Source organism: Mandrillus leucophaeus, unplaced genomic scaffold (assembly GCF_000951045.1).
Source record: "Mandrillus leucophaeus isolate KB7577 unplaced genomic scaffold, Mleu.le_1.0 Scaffold118, whole genome shotgun sequence".
Classification (NCBI taxonomy): Eukaryota; Metazoa; Chordata; class Mammalia; order Primates; family Cercopithecidae; genus Mandrillus; species Mandrillus leucophaeus.
In genome coordinates, this window is record NW_012100098.1 from 3775127 (window position 1) to 3796240 (window position 21114).

Below are 21114 nucleotides of genomic sequence, written 5' to 3' on the forward strand. Positions count from 1 at the left end.
AAGTGTCTTTTCCCCATCACTCCCTTCTTGGCCCAGACCCATCCTTTCATGTTATTCCTCTGGGGATGGTCTGTATCCTACCAGAGGCTTACCCAAGGAAATGAATTTTTAGTGGTGGAATATTGAGCCTGTTATAGTCTCGGCCAAGGGTAGACAGCTGGGAAGGGGGTCCCTCAAACCTCACCTCTTGGGCAGTTGCCTCCTGTCCCTGTGAATACAGCTGCTTTGCCTAGATCAGCCTCCAACCTCCCTCTGGGCTAGGCCACCTTCCTCCTAGGATTCAACTCCAAGTTGGCACCTCATGTTTTTCTTCCTCCATGCCTTCATTTGCATGCCGTTCTGGTCCCCTGTAGGGCCTCCTTCTCCTCCCCCAACACCACTGTCTCTTGTCTGTCGAAGGCTACCCTTTTCTTTAAGATGCAGTTCAAAAGCCACCTCTCCTTTAGGCCAATCCTTTTGGATCTCCCAATCAGATATAACTTCTCCTTCTTCTGAATCCTCCGAAAGCACAGTGCTGATAACCATCAATCATGTATGGCTTTGTCTGAAGGATATTGGGGGACAAAAGCTGTCTCTGTTGTACCTGACATTCTAGAATGTTATGGTTCTTTGTTGCATGTAATACAAGTTGGTGCTGGTTATAAGCTTCTGAACAATGATAAGGATGGTGCCATTTGACATTCAGTAGGTGCATTCGACTGTAAGTTCCTCGAGGGTGTGGAGGAGAGTTCCACATCTTTGTCTCCCTAGCACCTAGCATGGTGCCGGCACACGGTAAATTCTCAGTAAATGGTTCTCTGGTTCAGAATGGATGTTCACAATAATGGCTTTAACTTGTCACGCCTGTCGTATGCCAGGCACTGTGCCGAGCCCTGTCCAAATGCCATCTCACTGAGTTTTCACAGTCACTCTCTGGGTCAGGCACCAATAGTCTCCACTAAGAAGTAACCCCACAGGGCCGGGATTTGTGTCTGTTGTGATCAGTGTTGTACACATATCAGTGCTTGACATGGAGCTGGCCCTCATAAATATTGTGTGAATAAGTAAATCAGTTAATGAGTACCCATTGTATAGATGAGGAAACTGAGGCTCAGATTTACCTAAGGTGTATCATCTAGTAACCGGGAGAGTCAGAATTGGCACCCAGAGTGATCTGACCCCAAACCCTGTATTCTTCAATACTGAACTCTACCAGGTCAAGAGATGGAGTAGGAAGGCCTGAGATACACAATCCATATATTTAAGGCACTTTCCATCTGGTAGAGAAACGGAAATGTACGCACACAGCGGCACATGCGATGGCAACAGAACCTGTGAGACCCTGGGGAAAGAAATGACTTTTCAAGGGCCTGCTGCAAGAGAGGGGCTAAGCCTGGCCTAGAACACTAGTTTCCTGAAAACTTGATTTTTTGTGTGTGTTATTCTAATGTGCAGAGGGCCTGTACCAGGCCTACTGAGGAGTGAGCTGATGTGGCTGAGAGTTTTGGAATGTGATGCTGGGATGACAAGCCTGGAGCCTGGCTCTTTTGCGCTCAGTGAGGATTGCTCCAGCCTCAGCCCCAACTCTCAGCAAAGCCCAGGTATGGGGAGCAGGGGAGGCGAGACAGAGACGAGGAGGGACAGAAATGTGGTTCCACACCTGGCCCAGCAATTCCTGCCGCTGGAAAGCACGGCGACTCAGGATGTCAATGCCTGCCAGAGGCTTGGGCTTCATGTCCTGCATTTTGGAGACTGTATCTGGAGAGGCACAGCGCGAGGGGCATCGGGAGGCAGGAGTGGGACCGCAGCAGAGAGGGGTTTTGCAACCAGCCTCTGGCTGGTCAGCATAGGAGTGTCAGGTTCTTTGCTGTGGGGCTGCTGGGGATGAGACAGGCAGGAAGAACCCCTGCGAAGAACAGTGAGAAGGGTAGGAGCCAGGGGCCTGCAGGGTGATGGCAGGCTTTGAAGTGTGTGGAGGGCTGACGCAGCTGAGGCCCAGCTATACCCAGAAGGGAGCAAGCAGCCTGATGCCTGAGCTGGCCTGGCCTATTCGCCTCTTGTAGCCCACCCTGAGAACCTTCTTGCTGTGGGTGAGCTGGGCCCTGTCTAGCCCCTGCCTCTGCACCCCCATCACTGGCCTCAAAAGCACAGGTTCTCTCTTTACCTACACTCTGGGGAGGCAGACAGTGGTGCAGCCTGGGTGTGTGGGTCTGTGTGTCAGCGGGTATTGGTGAGGATCTGGGGAGAGGTGCCTGGATAGCTCTGATTCTACCCACCTAAGAGATCTGAGGCCCTCCCAGCTCCTCCCCAACTTCCACCCTCAGTGTTGTCGCTGAAACCCTCGAGCTGATCGTGCCTACACGGGGTCAAATGCATTCTTCTCACCGGCGTTGGTCCCAACGTGTCATGTAACCTTGTGTTAGTCACTCAACCTCTTTGGCCTTGTGCTTCCACGTCTGTAAAATGAGAAGTCGCCTCCGTCCACACATTTGCCCCTTCCCGCCGCCAACCCACACTTGCCCCAGACAGAGCTGGCAACAAGAGCAGAGTGTGGAGTGGGAGGGCCTGCCATAGCATGGGCCTGGAAGGAGGAGAGAGGCAAAGCCTGCAGCCAGATCTTCGCTCCCCGCCGGAGCAGCCCTGAAAATATTCCCGGCTGGTCTTTGCCTCTCCACGCTCACAGCAGCCTCGTGATGACGATGGCAGGGGGATTCTACAGGGAGGACAGAACTTTCTTCCATCTTCTCCCGCCCCAGCTGCTGCCTGGGATCCACTCATCCCCTTCTTCTCTCCTTGGCCTCACTCTGCAGCGGGGGGCTCACTCACTCCAGGGTTCAGCCACTGTCCACCTGCTAATGAGCTAAGGAGTCCCAAACCTCCACCACCAGCCCAGCGTTCAACTCCATGGGCCCCAGGGCTGGGCACCAGGGTGGGAAGGGATGTGGTCCTCCCTCTAAACACAGCACATGGTGCCTCCTGGGGCTGCACAGGGAGGAGGCCTTGCCCAGACCTCTCTCCTGGGCACCAGGAACCTCTGGCCGACTGCCTACAGGACATCTCCACCTGGATGTCCTACAGGTCCTCAAACTCAACCTGACCCCCGAGCACCTCAGCTCCTTTCCCTTTTCATAATGGGACCATTCTCCCAGGGACTCAGTCTTCACACCTTTGCCCTTTCTGATGTCCCTTCTGCCTTTCTCTCACCTCTACTCTCTTCCCAAGTTCCGTCGGTCCTGTCCCATGCTGTCCCTTTTCTCCATCTTTTCTGCCCCTGGATCACTTGTCTTATTTTCTAATGATCAAACATGCATAGAGCATGAGTTAGATGGCTGGCTCTGTTCCTAGTCCCTTAAATCCTAGCTCTCCTCATTCTCGCAACCTTCAGTTTACAGATGAGGAAACTGAGGCACAGAGAAGTCAAGCATCTTGTGCAGGGCCAGGATTGGGACCCAAGCAGCCTGCTCTAGAGCTGGGCTCTGACCCTCCACAAAAGCCATCATTGAAGTTCCACTTACCCCTGCACCTTCAATCTCTTCCTCTCTCCCTCCCTCCCACATGTTCACAGATGAAATCTTCTTTTCTGATTTAAGAAAACAATATAATGACCAGCATGGCAAACAAGGCAAAACCTTGTGTCTATTAACAATAGAAAAATCAGACCGGGTGTGGTGGCTCACGCCTGTAATCCCAGCACTTTGGGAGGCCGAGGCAGGTGGATCACCTGAGGTCAGGAGTTCGAGACCAGCCTGGCAAACATGGTGAAACCCCATCTCTACTAAAAATACAAAAATTAGCTGGGCGTGGTGGTGGGTGCCTGTAATCTCAGCAACTTGGGAGGCTGAGACAGGAGAACCGCTTGAACCCAGGAGACAGAGATTGCAGTCAGCGGAGATCGTACCACTGCACTCCAGTCTGGGTGACAGAGTAAGAGTTCACCTCAAAAAAAAAAAAAAAAGAAAGAAAAGAAAGAAAAGAAAAAATAGAAAACAATATAATAGCAAAAATTAGTACAGAGGTTGGTTTTTCTTTTTTTTTTTTTTTTGAGACTGAGTTTCCCTCTTGTTGCCCAGGCTGGAGTGCTGTGGCTCAATCTTGGCTCACTGCAACCTCTGCCTCCCAGGTTCAAGTGATTCTCCTGCCTCAGTCTCCCAAATAGCTGGGATTACAGGCATGTGCTACCACATCCAGCTAATTTTTTTTTTAGTTTTTAGTAGAAACGGGGTTTCACCATGTTGATCAGGCTGGTCTCAAACTCCTGACCTTAGGTGATCCATCTACCTCGGCTTCCCAAAATGCTGGGATTACAAGCATGAGCCACTACACCTGGCCTGGTTGGTCTTTCTGAATCATGACTTTAAATATGTCATTTCCTTGTTCAATAAAACCTTGAGGCCAGGCACAGTGGCTTACTCCTATAATCCCAGCCATTGGGAGGGCGAGGTAAAAGGATCAGTTGAGCCCAGGAGTTCGAGACCAGCCTGGGCAACATAGTGAGATCCCGTCTCTACCAAAAATAAAATTAACCAGGCATGGTGGTGCAGGCCTGTAGTCCCAGCTACTTGGGAGGGTGAGATGGGAGGATTGCTTGAGCCTGGGAGGTTGAGGCTGAAGTGAGCCATGATCATGCCACTGAATTCCAGCCTGGGCGATAGAGTGAGATTCTGTGTCAAAAATTAAATAAATAATAAAATAAAATAAAGCTTGAAACTCCCCATTACTACCCCGCCTTGTACAAACAGAATAAAGCCTATCATAGGGCTAGAGATTTGAGGATGTTACCCCAATAAGTCCCCCAGCTCCCCTGGGGAGCCCCTTACTGTTTCTGATTCCCCTGAGGCACTCTTCCCCCAGTCCTCAGCCACCCCAGAACTGCCCGTCCCCTCTTGCCCTGGGGTGAGTCTGAAGGGACCTCATCCTTGAAGAATGGCTTCTACCAAATGTGTCAACAGGGACAGAGATGACAGACATGACACATGAATGAACAAATGAGTAACTGTGGAACTGAGCTGCCTTATGTGGTGGAAATTACTTCATTAAACAATACTTGTGGAACACTTAAGGCTAACACTAATAGCTAACACCAAGAGCTTACTGTGTGCTTATGGTCATCAAACATGCATAGAGCATGTATTAGATGCCTGGCTCTGTTCTAAGTGCCTTGAAAATCCTACCTCTCGTCATTCTCACCACTCTCACAACTCATCTCTCACAATCTCTCATACAGCTTTTAGATAGAGGAGCTGGGATCTGGAGCACAGCGGCTTGACTCTGTAGCCTGGGCTTTCAACTACCACACCTAACCATTACCAGATCCCAGAGGAATGTTACACGAATGTTTAATATTTGAGTAATGTTGGCTGGGCACGGTGGCTCAGGCCTATAATCCCAGCACTTTGGGAGGCTGAGGCAGGCAGATCACCTGAGTTCAGGAGTTCAAGACCAGACTGGCCAACGTGGTGAAACTCTGTCTCTACCAAAAATACAAAAAGTAGCCAGGAGTGGTGGCGTGCGCCTGTAGTCCCAGCTACTCAGGAAGCTGAGGCAGGAGAATCGCTTGAACCTGGGAGGCAGAGGTTGCAGTGAGCTGAGATTGTGCCACTGCACTCCAGCCAGGGCAACAAGAGCAAAACTACACCTCAAAACAAAATTTTTTTTTAAGTAATGTCCAAAGACCACCTCATGGGAACATATACCCTAGTTACTTGGGAGGCTGAGGCAGGAAGACGCTTGAACCCAGAAATTCAGACTGTAATAAATCATGATCATACCACTGCACTCCAGCTTAGGCAACAGAGAGGGACCCTGTCTCCAAAAAAAAGTTGGGGGGACATATAAGCAATGTCAAGGTAATGGAGTCCAACATCTGAGAAACATCATAGCACTGACAATGTCAACATGTCTGAGGAATATAAGGATTTTGTATAATGCTGTACTTTACTCAACCAAATACTTATCAACCCACTACATCCATGTCAGGCACTATTTTAACCCACAGGTGTAGGGCAATGACACAACACCCCAAAACTCCTCCTCTTCTGTAGCTGACATTCTCATGGGAGAGAGAGAGAGAACTAAACAAACAAACCAACAAACAAAAAACATATCAGAGGTGACAATTGACACAGAAAACATAAAGCTTAATCAGAAAAAAGGGACTGTCCAATGTACTGGATGGGGGTACGTGGGTGGCATTCCTACTTTGTTAAAGATCAGGAAGACCACCCCTGAGACAATGTCTGAGCAGAGTAGTGAAGTTAGTGAGGGAGGGAACCATGCAGTGATCTGCAGAATTTCCAAACAAGACACGGCCAGTGCAAAGGCCCTCAGCTAAGGGCATGCTTAGCCCCGTCTAAGGAATGGCCGAGAGGCCTGTGTGGCTGGAGCAGAGTGTATGCGAGAGAAGGAATAGGAGGGATTCACAAACATGAAAGTGCTGAGGCTGATGAAAGTCAGGCTCTGCGTAGTGCCACGTCTGGGAAATATTAATAACTACAACTGATGGAGTGCATTCCACACACCTGGCACTGTATTCAGTCCAACTCACACCAAAACTGCTACAGGAGCTTAGAGTGTAACAGGGAGTCAGTCAAAGAAACTTCACAGCGCCACGTGACAGGCTAGGGAACTAAGAAGAGGAGCATCTAACTCCAACACGGGGAAGGAGGCTTCCTGGAGGAGGTGGCATTCAAGCTGTCAAGCAGGAGAAGGAAAACACTTCCAGGATGCAGATGCAGAGAGGGAGGGAAGGCCAGAACCTGGACCAGCTGGTCAGAGCTCCAGGAGCAGTGCTGGGGACCAGGGCATAGCTTGCTGGAAGAAGAGCTCAGGTTTGCAGAGTTGAGAGAGCCTCTGGACACGGAGGCCCAGGCTTAAGTGTGTTTGTACACAATTGGTGGTTATGGAGTGGAGGACAAAGGGCAAAAAGGGATGGGATAAAGACTTTGATAATTAGGCCAGGCGTAGTAGTTCATGTCTGTAATCCCAGCCCTTTAGGAGGCTGAGGTGGGCGGATCACTTGAGGTCAGAAGTTGGAGACCAGCCTGGTCCAGTGCATTTCACATGGTAAAACCCTGTCTCTACTAAAAATACAAAAATTAGCCGGGCGTGGTGGTGCATGCCTGTAATCCCAGCTACGGAGGCTGAGGCAGGAGAATCACTTGAACCCGGAAGACAGAGGTTGTAGTGAGCCAAGATTGTGCCGCTGCACTCCAGCCTGAGCAACAGAGCAAGACTCTGTCTCAAAAAAAAAAAAAAAAAAAAAAGGCTTATAATTTGTCTGCCCACCGGGCCCTGCTTTCTCAAAGTCTTTAGGTGGGTCCCTGGGCAGTGAGAGGGAAGCAGAAGGTAAGTGGCCACCCCCACCTGTCCCAGGTCTTAGTTCCTCATCCCATCATAGCAGGTTCAGATCCTTCTTTTAGGCAGATCTGTGGGTCCTCGCTCTGGGGCAACCCAAGACATTCTGGTAGGAGACTCCTCAGTTAATAATACCTCATATACTTCCAGCACTTCGTGGTCTTTTATGTGCTTTTACTGCCATAACCTGTGCGTCTGACAGTCAGTCTAGGATGGACAGAGCTATTCTAAGCCTTTTTCAGGAGATGCTGCAGCTCAGAGAGGTTAAGGGCCTTGCCAAGGCCACGTGGCCAGTGGGTGACTAAACTGGGACTTGATCCCAGCTCTTGAGATTGCAAACCCCACAGTGACACTGCGGCAGCTACAGAAAACGGGGCCTAATGATGGCTGGGTCACAAGGACACGTCTGGGGAAGCGAGGAGAATGAGCTCTGGCATGAGAGGAATGGAACGTGGGGAAGATGGAGACGGGGTGATGGAAGCTAAGCGTGGAGGCAGGAAGAGAGCTCTGGCAGGGGTTGTAGAGGCTTTGAGACAGAACTAGCGGTGTCTCCAGAAAGACCCCATGAAATGTCCCAGCAGGGTTGAAGGAAACAGAAGAGGTGTCCTCCCACCCCATGTTTCTGTGAACCAAGGCAGGGAGGGACCTACTGTGTGCATTTCACAGGCGAGAAAAAGGAGCAAGGAGAGGTGGCTATTGGCTTGCCCCAGACCCACAGAAGCGCAGGGCCCAGGGGCCCTGTTAGCAGCGGGTAGCACAAGCGAGACTTCCAGACCTTCCCCTCCACCGCGGATGATGAAATAGATGATGAGAGGAGAGGTGGGGATGGAGACAGAAATCAGGGCCGCATCCAAAGAGGGAGGGGGAAAAGGCAGAGGCGCAGCTGGAGCTGCAGAGAGGTGCAGATACGGTGGAGAGATGAGGCCCTGACGCCTGGCTCTGGTTTCACGCGGGCAGTGTCAGCTGGTCGGTGTCACGGAGTTCCCGCGTCCCCCGCCCGCTCAGCCCCCGCGGATCCATCCACTGAGGTTGCTCCGCAGCGCGACGCTCTCTTATCCCGGGGGAGGGCTAAGGGCGGCGGTCGGGGGCGCAGTGGGGAGAGCGGCGGGAGGGGGCGGTGCACGATCGCCGCCTCCAGGGCTCGCAAATCCGCAGCGTCCTCCGCAGCATCTTCCCAGGCCCGGCCCCCTCCTCCCCCCGCGCCGATGGTACGCGCCGGCCCGGCCCGGCTGCAGTGGATGTTGCTAGAACCCACGCGGTGGAAGGAAGAGACGCAGGCAGGCTGCGGCTACCCAAGCGGCCGCCCCGGCCTCAGAGACCCCTTCCCCGAGAGACGGCACCATGACCCAGGGAAAGGTACCGTCATCTCCCCCGCCTGCACCATCCTCCATCCTCCGGCTCCCGGATCCCTGTCATCCTCAGCAAACCCTCTGGACCACGAAAGCGTCCTCCCCTGGCCCTAGGTTGAAGGTCCTCAGTGGTCCTTGCTGAAGTCAGAGGACCGAAAGGCCGGTGTCAAGGAATGGACCGGGCCTCTTCCAGCCCGCAGGCGCGCCTCTCCTCCCCTGTCTCCCTCCCACCCCTGCTTTGGCATCACAAGGCTCCTCCCGGATACCCAGGCCCCCTGTGAGGAGTCAGCCCGGGCGTCCGGTGTGACTGTATGTGTGTACATGGGTATGTGTGTGCCAGGATGAGTCCTGAGGGGCAGTGCCTATAGGGCAACCCCCTCTGGCCCAGCCCTCCAATCCCAGACCCAACCACTTTATGCTTATCTTTTCCACCCTCCACAGAAACAACCCCCACCCCGCTCCCTGCCATTATTCCACATCTGGGCATCTTGGCTCCATCCCTGTGCTTGGGGCTTGCTATGACAACCCTGCATCGGGATGCTGTAATTGTTTTGGTTCTGGCCAGGCATGGATGGGTCCGGATGAAGCATCTCTTCTTCTCCAGTTTTAGGCCTGAATTGTAGGGGAGGGGCTGGGGCAGAGACTTGGCTGGCCTAGTAGGCTTATGTAACATCAATAGCCTGTGGAATTATACAACCACTAGGGCCTGGGGCTAAGGGGGAGGGTCCTCTGGCCCTCTGTTTGGGTTGCTAAGGATTGGGCAGAGAAAACAGGGCAAGGACCTACCCTACACTCCCCCTTCTTCTCTTTGAGAGGAGCTTCAGAGCCAATGGCATCCTTCCCTGGACCCTCAGACCCTCCTCTCCCTGTGTGCAAGCTCTTTGGGCCTCAAATGATGTCATTGGATGATACCACCTCCTGCCATTGATCACACCTCACTTGGGAGTGCCGTATGTGTGTAGGGGGCGCTGGGCATTAGGGTTCAGGAGGCTTTGAGGGGCGGAGTGGCAGGGTGGGGGCTGAACTCGATTTTAGTGGGCATGATCCTTCAGATCCAGGTGATGACGGGGGCTGGGGAGTGGGAGGGAGTGGGAGGCCTGGGGAGTGTTCAGTTTGGTAAACATGGAGAACCCACCCCTTCTGCTGAATCTCCTTCCACCCCCACCCCCCCTCCACCAGGCCCTTTAGTGGCGCTGTTCCCTTCCTGGCGTGAGGGAGACCTCTGCCTCCTCTGCCCCTTGTCCCCAGCTCACTCACAGGCTTGCTGGCTGACGGAGGAGACCGCTCCAGTTCCGTGGTCCTTGGGCCTGGATGGAACCAGAAGTCTTGTGGCGTGCCCATCACCAGGCTGCCTCAGCCAAACGCCCCTGCAAAGAAGGAAGTCCGCAGTCTTCCTCAGTGGCCCTTTGGGTCTAACACAATCTTCTGGGAACCACACCTAAATCCCATTTTCTGAGAACCGGACCTTTTGTTGCTGTTTCAATTTCACACCACCCCCTCCACCCCAATCTTCTCTGGCTGCCTCATTCACTTCCCAGCTCAAATCCTCCCACCAAAGCTAAACATGTCCATGGGTTGGGGGGCAGGGGACACATCTGAGTGTAAATGGACTCGCGTTTCCAAACTGCCATGGGGACATTTCCCTTTGAGCCTCAGTTTCCTCATCTGTTCAGTGAAGGAAGAGACTCAACTGGATGTCTTCTGAGGCCCCTTCCACTGGGTCACTCTGTGAGTCTGTTCTGGTTTAGGGGAGAGGCTGAGATTCCTACAGGATGAGGCCAGAACAGACCTTTAGCCAGGATCCTCTTGCCCTTCCTCCATCCTGAAGGCCCTTCCTCTTTTCTGTTTTCTCCCTCTCCTCTTCCCTTTCTGTTGCCCTTCTCTCCCTAATCTCCATCCTCCTTGCATCACTTCCAGCCCAACAGAAGGAGACCAATCCCAGTGGATGGTGCCTAGGCCCTGCCTCTCAGTGGGCCCACATGCAGCTCTGTGACCTCGGATGAATAGCTCTTCCTCTCTGATCCTCATTCTCATTTTAAAGCAGGGGTCAAAATACAACTAGCAAGTCTCAGGAAGATTAAATGACAGGACCTTTTATTTGTAACAGTCTACTACGTGCCAGGCCCTTTTCTGGAACCATAGAGGCCCTGCCCCTACCCCAGGGACAGTGACAGTGACAACCAGTGGTGGGCACTCCTAAGAATTTTCTTTTTCCTCTGTTCCTACCCCAGCTCCACCGTGTGCCCCAGCTAGCTCTGACCCCTCTGGAGCTTAGTTCTCTTGTCTATAAAATAGAGACATTCTTGTCTGCACTCCTGGCTTCCGAGTGCAGATAAGGAAGGACCCGTGAAAGTTCCAGGAATTGAGGAGTTGGTGAGGAGGATTTGGAAGGCTCCCTTTCCCTGGCGACTGTCTCTCCCTCTGCCTCTACTCCACAGCTCTCCGTGGCTAACAAGGCCCCTGGGACCGAGGGGCAGCAGCAGGTGCACGAGAAGAAGGAGACTCCAGCAGTGCCCTCAGCCCCACCCTCCTATGAGGAAGCCACATCTGGGGAGGGGATGAAGGCAGGGGTCTTCTCCCCAGCCCCCACGGCGGTGCCTCTCCACCCAAGCTGGGCTTATGTGGACCCCAGTAAGTCTTTCAGCTCCTGGAAACTGGAGCATCATGGGGTGGGGGTCGACCCGGAGGGAAAACCTGAGTAGGAGGAAGTTGTCCAGAAAGAGGTACACTGTGTGGTTGTATGAAGCTATCTTGTTAGATGCTTAGGATTTGGAGAACTGTTCTGAGGGTAGGTCAGAGACAACTCCATGAAAACGGAAAGAGACACAATGTCTGCATCAGGGTGCTCTCAATAGGGAAATGGGCGTTTTTTTTTTTTCAAGTGACCATGCTAGAGTAAATGGAGGGGACAGATGAGGGAGAAAAGCTAAGGGCTAGTGAAGAAAGACCTCCTAGAAGAAAGAGATACAGAGAAGGAGGGGGCGTATGAAACTGCCACTGGCCACAGCCTTCACTGGGCCTGGCTCAGTGGGGACAGGTCCCCATGGAGGCCCAGGGCTGTTGGGGGATAGGGGGGATCTGGGAATCCACCTCACCAATCACTCTCCTCATCTGTGTTCCCTTCCCCAGGCCCGTGCTGGGGCAGGGGGGCATGACACGGCGAGGGAGTGTGGTTGCCAGCGTCAGTGTCCCCCACAGCCAGGCACACTCACCCGGGTGGATGCCAGATTCCTGCAGACCGAGAATCTCAGTGGGTAGGAGCTGCTCTGTTGGGTCGAGCAGCCTGTGGGAGCTTTATCTTGGGGCCAGGAACGTACAGCTTCCCAAAAGCTCTGAGGAAATCCTCCTCAGCCCCTTCGGCTGCCCTCAGCAGCCCCTCCCCCTCCCCCACTTTATCACCCCACCCCCAGCAGGATTCTAGAAGAGATCCCAGAGACAATGCCCCAGACAGAGCCTCTGCTCACAGGGAGTAGCCACCATGGTCTACACCTCCCACTACAAACCCCCTGGGCGCAGACCCCTGAAGACTCACCCCACCGTGACCTACTGGAGGGTCAATGAAGGTCTGGTGTTTGTGGGCGTCCTCCTCCCCTCCCTACACACCCACTGGCCCACTTTCCCTCTCTTTTTCCCTTCTCTCTGTGGCCTGGCCACGTGGGCTTTGGCAGAGGATGTAGACAGGACACGAGGGAGAAGTGAAGGTCAAGACGGCAAGGGTCTCCGGTCCTTAGGTTTGCAGTGGGTCTACCTCTCTCCCCCTTCCTCATTTCCCATATCCTGGCTGCTAGGACTGCTGCTTTAAGGTATGTTTTCTAAGGAACTGTCGAGGCAGGAAGGCAGCTGTGACAGACATTTACTAAGTGTGTGCCAGGGCACAGGGTCTGCGTCTGGGTTTGTTTCGGAGGATGCACTGATTTGCAAGACCTGCTGGGATCTCTGTCCTCGGAGAGCCGACTGTATAGACAAGTGATTGGACAACTACCACACAGTGACACAAACACAGTGACAGGTGCCTGGGCACCTTACCTAACCCACCTGACAGTCAGGGAAGGCTTCCTGGAAGGAGGGGTATCCACACTGAGTCCCAAACGATAGGCATGAGTTAGCCTGGTGAAAAGGCAAGAAAATGAGTGTTTAAGGCTGAAAGAATAGAATGTGCAGGGGCCCACAGGCAAGAGAATACGTGGTGGAAAATATATACTCAGGTTGAGAACAGGGTCGGGGGGAGGAATGTGTAGTGGAGCTGGAGGGCGCTGCTCAGGGAGGCCGTGGAGGCTTTCTTAAGAAACTTGAACTTGAGTGAAGGGCAGTGGGGAGCCATTGAAGAGCTGAAAGCAGGGCAATGCCGTGGTCAACTTTGAAAGACCAAGTCAGAGGCTACTGCTGGGGGCAAAGGAGATCATGGACACCTAGTGGTGGCAGTGGAGGGACAGAATGAACACATTGGAGGACTTGGAAATGGCCATGATGAGGGACACAAGGAGGGGGGCAGTGTAGTTCCCACCAAAGAGCAAAGGCTTTCATTTCACAGACCTGGAGGTTTTCATGTTTATCTCATTTGGGCCCCAGGAGGTGGGTATCACTAACCAGTATCAGAAGAGGCTCAGGGAAGGCCAGTAACTTTATCAGGGTCACACATCTAGTACGTTCTAGGCGAGGGATCCACCCCTGGGTCTGTTTGACTGTGGAGTCCATGCTCTTCCGGAAGCCTCAGTTCTGGGACTAGGCCTGGAATGGTCATCCTCACTCCCACTTCTTGCCCGTGTCCTGGCTTTATTTCCCCTCCATCCCCTCACCCCGCTGAAGCCCTGATTTCCAGCTGGAGCACCAGCAGTCCACCACAGCCAACCAGTCCCCAGCTCCCAGCCCAAGGGCCTCAGCACAAGCCAGAGTCAGAGCTGGGCACGGTGGCTCATACCTGTAATCCCAGCACTTTTGGAAGCCGAGGCAGGTGGATTGCTTGAGCCCAGGAGTTCGAGACCAGCCTGGGCAACATAGTGAAACCCCATCCCTACTAAAAATACGAAAAATTAGCCAAGCATGGTGGTGTGCACCTGTAGTCCCAGCTACTCGGGAGGCTGAGGTGGGAGGATTGCCTGAGCCAGGGGAAGTCTAGGCTGCAGTGAGCCGTTTCATGCCACTGCACTCTAGCCTGAGTGACAGGAGTGAGACCCAATCTCAACAAAACAAAACAAAACAAAACAGAAACAAAAAGAATGAGCCAGGGTCAGGATCTTTGCTGCTGGGTGGCCCAGAGAGAGTGGCTGGCCCTCTGTGATCCTTGACTGCAAGGGAGCCAGAATGTCCAAGGAGGAGGGTGGGGTGAAGAAGATGGGAGGTTCGCATTCGTATGGCATAGCTTGGTCCCTGGGGAGCCCCAGCCGGGTTGGAGGGAGAAGTAGGAGATGACAGTTTCTTCCCAGGACTCAGAGCAGGAAAAGGGAGAATTGACCAGGGAGAGAGATCTGGGGGTTGGGGTGGGGCTGGGCTGGGTCAAGGCTGGGTGTCTGATAATGGGGATGCAGAGAAAGACTTCAGGGTCCAGAGAGCCAGGCTGACAAAGAGACAGCTTTGAGATGGGGGCTGTTGGGGACAGTAATTCCATGTAGGGGGAACCCTCATGTCCTCCTCCTCCACATGCCACACAGGCAGCAGCTCCAGCTATGACAGCGGTTTCCCCACCGGAGACCATGAGCTCTTCACCACTTTCAGCTGGGATGACCAGAAAGTTCGTCGAGTCTTCATCAGAAAGGTAATGCCCCTCTCTAGCCCTCTGGGACTGGGAAGCTCAGTGTGGGAGCCCCTGTAGAGGCCCCTGGCCCAACCCTCTGCCTGCAGAAGCCATCCCTACCCACTTCTCTTGTGATCCCAGCTGACAGCACCCACTAGGAATTGCTTCCTTAGGTGTCACTCCAGTGCCCCCTGCTACACCTTAGCACACTGTCCCCTCTTTTCTCCCAATGCTAGGGGGTGCGCTTGGCTCTACAGCATCTTTGCTTTCCTTTCACCTTGTCCTGGGTTCACTCCAATGACCCCCAAAAAGGAGGGTGGAGTGCACAGGATGGCGACCTGGAGAGGTGAACGAGTCGCTGAGGGGCTGACAGGTCCCTAACAGGGCTCCCCAAGCTGAGTAGAACCTCCTCCCACCCCCAGGTCTACACCATCCTGCTGATTCAGCTGCTGGTGACCTTGGCTGTCGTGGCTCTCTTTACTTTCTGGTGAGTTGGCAGCATGGACCAGCACCTTCCACGGGTGGCTATGGCCAGGCCTGGAGCTGGGGAACCCATGATCAGACTCCTGCTGGAATGCTGCCTGGAGAGATGCCTGTGGGGCAGTGGGCCTCCTCCTGCTGGGACAGAGCCTTAGAGAGTGCACCAGGGGTCTCTAAGGCGAGGGGTCGTCTGTCCAGCGTGGGGTGGACCCGGGGTGCCTTCTGGGTGTCTGTGTGGCAGTCCTTCTGATCCGAACCACTAACTGCATGCCCAGGCACTTGCAGGTCCCAGCTAGGGACTATGGGCTGGGACTCCCCGAGCCTCCAGGGGCTGCATTCCTTCAGCTTCCTTTCAAGTCCTGTGAACTGTGTGGGACAGATGCAGATGTTGAACCAGAAATGGAGACCTAGGGTACATTCTGACTCTCTCTCCCCCTCTCTCTTCTCTGCAGTGACCCTGTCAAAGACTATGTCCAGGCCAACCCAGCCTGGTACTGGGCATCCTAGTGAGTATATCCCAGTCCCCTTCCAGAGAAGGCTTAGTGGCCAGAAGAGGGAATCTCTGTGTCTTTCTTGACCTAATCTGAGCCCATAGCTTCCCCCATCCCCATAGGGACTGTTCTCACAGATCCCTTCCAGCCCTGCCCCATTCTGCCGGCTTCAGAGCATGGCCAGAAGGACCTATCTGGGGTGTTAAATCTGGTGGAGCACAAAGGAGATGGGGGTAGGTTCTGCTGCCTGCACAAATTGGGAAGGGTTGGGCCAGGGCTGTAGCTGGAGAGACCCAGACCTCGGTCCTAAGAGGCAGTGAGGCTGGAACACTTTGGCCCACACTAATGATAATGTTGCTACTCTTATTAATGTTGTTAGTAATGTTTAGGAAATATTAATCATAATTGCTACCACTTAAAGAGTGCTTAATAAGGGCTGGGCATTGTTCTGTGTGCTTGATGTACAGTATTGCATTCGGTCCTCACATCTACTGGGTATGACTACTTCAGAAAATTAAGGTTCAGAGAAATGAGGAATTTGCCCAAGGTCACACAGCTAGTCAGTGGTAGAACTGGGATTCAAACCCAGAATTCCGGTTAAGGCTTGTGCTCTTAATCGGTCTACTTGGCAGGCTCCCTGCAGCCCTCGAGCCACTTGGCTCCTGCTTGTCCTATATTCTTTGAGGAAACCAGCCGGTAACTTGGGAGAGGAGGTTTGAAGGTATAGATGATTCTGATCCTCCTTTCTGGGTAATTAAGGAGTCATCCTGGATATCTCCACACCAGAACCATCCTGGGGCTCAGAGCAGAACTGCTCTTGCACTCACTGTGAGCCCAGCCCTGTACAGGGGCTGCAGGAGAGGAGGCCTCTGCAGGGAAAGTTATTGGTGGCCCAAAGTAGCATGAACGGATGCAGCATTCGGAGAGGGGAGGAGGGAAGGAGTGAGCCTGTACACCAGCGCATGCAGCCCACATCAGGGGCGCCCCCCAAAGGATGGGCCGTGAAGACTGGAGACAGCGTTCCCAGGAGAGAAGTGGCTTAAGCAAAAGCATCGGGCAAGAATGCACATGGTGCATTTTCTAAACTGGGACTTCTCTGGCAGAGAGGTGGAAGGCTCCATGCAGGAGAATTCCGGGCATCTTGGAGAGCAGTGGGGCCTTGTGGGGTCAAGGCTCTGACTGCCTGGCCAAGGAGCCTACACACTGTGGCTGTCCCAAGTCTGTTCCTGGATAGGGCTCTGGTGGGGAGGTGAGCTCAGCCCAGAGCCCCGTGGACCACGTCGAGCCCACAGTAGCGTCAGAGATGGGCCTAGAGTTCACAGAGGCCCACCAGAGGCTGACGGTAAGGACCCTAGCCTGGCCTCTGGGGGTTCCAGAGTCTTTCCTAGAGCAGAGGGCAGAGGGCCTGTCTGCAGGCAGGTGGGGAGGCATGTGTCTTGGGGGCCTGGGAGGCACTGTACAGTAAAACTAATGAAGCCCCAGAGTCTACCACCTGGGCCAGCCCATGTGGCAGGTTGGCATGGCTTCTGGCACGTCAGCATGTCCTGGCAGCTTTGGGCCCCTGAGAACTTAGGAAGAGATTCTTAGGCCCCTCTCTGAGCCTTCTGGGGGAGGGTCTGTGGGATTCCATGCTCTGAGCAGGTGGTGGCAGGGAGACAGCCCAGGAGTGAGTAGGCCCAGGAAGTGGGGGCAGAGTCCACTCCATTGGGTGGGATGGGGGGATTGGGAGGATGGAGTATGAGAATCTGACCTCTGAATGGTGAGATTTGGAGTCCCTCCTCTTCAGCGTCTCTGGACAGAAAACAGAGATGCTTTCTCTGGCTTCTACCAGGGTGAGTGCTGGCGAAAGTGGGAGGTGAGGTGGGCGTGAACTGGGCGCTTTTCATAGGGTGTCCCAAAGTGTGAAAGGTGCTTGGAGGTTTCACCACTGGGATGCTGTCCTTTTCCTCCAGAAACCCTGCCTGGGGTCCTGCCCTGCCCTGTCCCCTCACACCTCTCAACTCTCTCCATCCTGCCCCCTAAGTCGGCCTCGTGTCTGAGTCCTGGTGGGTCTCACCTCCTGCAACACATCCTGTGCTCCCTGAGGACTCCATCCGGGTCTCTTCCTTTTAGAATAACAATAGGAGCACTGAGAAGCAGACAGCTCTTTTTCTGTATGGAGGGCACCGTGCTAAGCACTTTACATGTATTTTTCACTTGATCTTTCAATAGCCCTGCCAGGCAGACACTACTATTAGCCTCATTTTACAGATGAGGAAAGTGAGGCTCAGAGTAACATAACCAGGGTAGAAATCCAGGTCTTTCTGATGGTGAAACCCATGTACTTGCCCTCTGTGCTCTGCTTCCTCCTTTGTCTTAGAGCAGGACAAGCTGGGGGAAGGCATTGGGTTTGGATGCTGGCCTGCACCTGAGCCTTACTTCCCTGTCCTGACATTCTGTAAACAGACTGTGGTTCCTGCCCAGGCCCTGGGGCTGGGGCTCTGATACATAAATCATTGGCTCTCTCTCTCTGACTTCTTAAGTGACTCACTCCCTGCCCCCTGGGCTGCCAGCCTCCCCCTCCCCGACCCACAGCCCAGCTTTCTCAAGGCCCTTGTTGCCTCCCTCCATCGGTTCTCACCTCACTGTCTGATTGCGCCCACTGAGCCACCGTGTCTGCGGTGGTGGAAAGCTGGTGGGCCAGGAGAAATCCAGGCAGAGGAGGAAAAGTGTGAGACCAGAGCTGGGTGGAGGTGGGTCAGAGCCTTTCCAGGAAGCTGTCCATCAGCCAGCTTCTAATTATCATAACTCTAGTGGGGAGTCCCACCCCTGTGCCAGGCCCACGCGAAGCGCTTGAACTGTGTTGTCTCATCAGTCCTCCCAACAGTCCAGTGAGTTGGTACCAGTATTTCTGTTTTGCTAAAGTGGAAACTGGGTCTTGGCTATCGTCCAAGGTCACACAACAGTAGTGACAGAGCTGGGATGTGAATTCAGGGTGTCAGGCTCCCAAACTATACCACAATCCCAGGGTCTTTGGCCCCTCTGCCCTTCCTCTGGACCCCTTGTCTTGAAAGTTAGAGAGCTATGAACCAGAGAGAAAAGGAGACTGGGCTCTTGCCCTCAGGAAGCTTCCACTCTGGCTGGGGAGATAGAACCCACACCCACATGGACAGGGTATTATTATTAGCATTATTGCTGAGGTGGCTGACCAATGACTCAAGTGAGACTGAAAGAGGGCAGGTTCCGAGTGTTTCCTAAGTTGGGCAGGATAGCTTTGCCATTCTGCACGGAGCAGGATGTTCAGCAACCCCTGGCACCAACTACCAGAAGAGCCCTCCAGTCACTGTGACAACAGTTCCTCCTTATTTGAAAACCACTGAAGACCAGGAAAGGGTTAAATTGAAGGGGTCCTACTCACCAAATCCAATATGCTTGTCTCAACTCCTGCATCTCTTGTTTTTTGGGTTTTTTGTTTTGTTTTGTTTTGTTTTGCATTTCATCCAGAAATATTTGAAGAGCATCTACCAGGCACCAAGCTCTGGGTCAGATGGTGGGAATAGAACATTGATAAGTTGCAGGCTGGCCCCCAGATGCTATACCTGGGTGAGAAGTCACAGGAGCTGGCCCGAAGGGTGCGGCGGCTCAGGCTTTGGTTGAGGTATGCCTGTGGTGCACAGAAGATGCCCCCCTAACCAAGGCCTCAGGTGTCCTTGCCAGTCAGTCCCTTCCAGCAGAGTAGAGTGTGGCAGGCACGTTTCCAGGCAGCAGAGCAGGTTGTGATGAGAGGGGTGTAGTGGAGGGGCGGAGTGCAGTGAGAGAAGGGCTGGAGGGGTGGGTGGGAATGCATTGCCTGATTGCTCAGACAGGGCATTGCCAGGTCTTTGGGAATTTTATACAGGGAAGTCACATGACTGGATCTGCCTGCAGCATGGAGGGTGGAAGGCAGGGGGGCTCCTGCAATACTCCAAGCCAGAGAGAGAGAGAGGTGCCCTGACCACAAAGGGTGGTAGTGGGTGGAGGGAAGAGGGCAGCTTTGATAACTGCCTGGGTAGAAAAATCAACAAGTCCAGGTGGTTAATTGGGCGTAGCAGAGTGAGAGTTAAGGATGATGCTGAGGTCTCCGATTGGGTGACTTAGAGGATGCATGACATTCTCTGCAGGAGGGAATGCAGGAGACGAAGAAGGGGAGACAGGGAGTTCCCCTCTAACCTGTTGAGCATTACTTGTGTCTGAATAGTCATGTCTGCCCAGTTGGTAGTTGAAAATTAGAGACTAGGGTTGAAAAGGAAAATATAGATCAGAAATGTGGGTGAGCAAGTCATGTGGTTGAGTGAGCCCACCTAGGGAGAGCATGGGGGAAGAGCTGGAGAGGACCCCACATCGAGGGAACCACGCAGACTGAGAGAGACCCTGGAGGAACTGAGGAGTGTGAGGGAGGTAGGAGGGACCCAGGGGTCATGAGGAACTAGGGAAACAATGATAGTGACCAGATGTTGAGAAGCCAGGCAAGATAAGGACTGACAAGTATCCACTGCACTCAATAAGGTCCTAGTGATGTGGCAAAGCCAGCTCCTGTTGAGTAGTGCTGAAACTGTGTTTGTTGGGTTGGGAAGATGGAGGAGGGGGCATGGTGAGTGGAGACCACTTTTTCAAGAAGCCTGGCTGCAAGAGAGGATGAAGTGGCAGTAGCTGGAGCCAGGGAAGGTGTTGGTTAAAGATGGAAAACAGCTGAGGAGGCTTGTGTGGGAGGAGAGGTACCAGTGGAAAGATTTAAGTAATGGAGATCCCCAGGCAATTAAAGGGATGGGAGGATTGGCCTGGGATGGGAGGAGAGACAGGAGGGACAGGAGGGCAAGTAGCACCACATGATATTTGCAGGTGGCAGGCAGGGAGCCAAGGGAGCTCACCTCATTTCCAGTCTTTCTGGAACACCAGAGGCAGACTGTGCAGGAAGAGTGAGGGGGCCTGGGAGGTTTGTGGATGGAGGAGGAAGCTTGAAATTGTGGGTGAGAGAACTGAGGAAGGATATGGGGAAAGGATGGCAGTGCCATGTTCAAGGCCCATTGGGGGTTGGAAACTACGCATTGGTGGCACCGCTAACCTAGGTAGGCAGGGGAAAGCTCCACCCTTGGGTCCCCAGCCATCATCTCCCACCTCCTGGACTGGCCTCTGCCTCCACTACTCAGAAAATCTCAGTCCTCCATCCCTATCTCTGAATTGCCCTCAAGCTGCCTGCCAGCCTCTCACTGGACGTGGCCACCTGATATAAAAATTCATCCGACAGGTGCCACTTCCTGATTGTACCAGGTGCTGGCAGGACAGACGAGGGCCTTACCCTTGCTGAGTTTACAATTTAATAGGCTAGACCAACAGTAAAATAACTAACAAGATCTCTCCAGGTAATGATAAGGGCTGAGAAGGGCCTATGTGGGGCAGTGGTTATGAGCAGGGACTCTGGAGCCAGAGTGCCTGGGTCCTCATCTTGCTTCTGCAGCATGGTAGCTGGATGGCCTTAGACAAGTTGCCTGACCTCCCCGTGCCTCAGCTGTAAAGTAAAGATGTGAGGATTACATACATTGATACTCATAAAACACTTTAAACTGCCTAGCACGTGGAAAATGCTGTATATGGGCTTTTAAAATAGCAAGAGTGTCTGAGGAGGCCACTTTGCACTGAGTGGTCAGGAACAGCTGTCTCATGTGACCCAAGATTGCCTGTTTCTAGAAGCAGGCTTTTCCCATCCTTTTGCTCT

The 21114-nt window shown here is 53.4% G+C and overlaps 1 protein-coding gene and 1 long non-coding RNA gene across 3 annotated transcripts in view; both read left to right on the forward strand.

Annotated features, from left to right (window-relative positions):
- The window catches only part of LOC105528116, a 5030-nt gene extending 1433 nt beyond the window's left edge, over positions 1–3597 (forward strand). The window contains exon 3 of the long non-coding RNA XR_001004316.1: positions 1435–3597. This is a non-coding gene — a long non-coding RNA (uncharacterized LOC105528116). The remainder of the gene's footprint in view (positions 1–1434) is intronic.
- Positions 3598–8254: 4657 nt separating this feature from the next.
- The window catches only part of FAIM2 (Fas apoptotic inhibitory molecule 2), a 31556-nt gene continuing 18696 nt past the window's right edge, over positions 8255–21114 (forward strand). The window contains exons 1-6 of one of the 2 annotated variants that reach the window (XM_011964725.1): positions 8255–8294; positions 8488–8688; positions 11120–11312; positions 14330–14433; positions 14835–14899; positions 15345–15398. In XM_011964725.1, the coding sequence (XP_011820115.1) occupies positions 8674–8688; positions 11120–11312; positions 14330–14433; positions 14835–14899; positions 15345–15398 (431 nt within the window). In that variant the 5' untranslated portion in view covers positions 8255–8294; positions 8488–8673. Of the gene's footprint in view, positions 8295–8487; positions 8689–11119; positions 11313–12132; positions 12245–14329; positions 14434–14834; positions 14900–15344; positions 15399–21114 lie in introns of those variants that run through there. The other variant, XM_011964730.1, reaches the window with a different exon arrangement.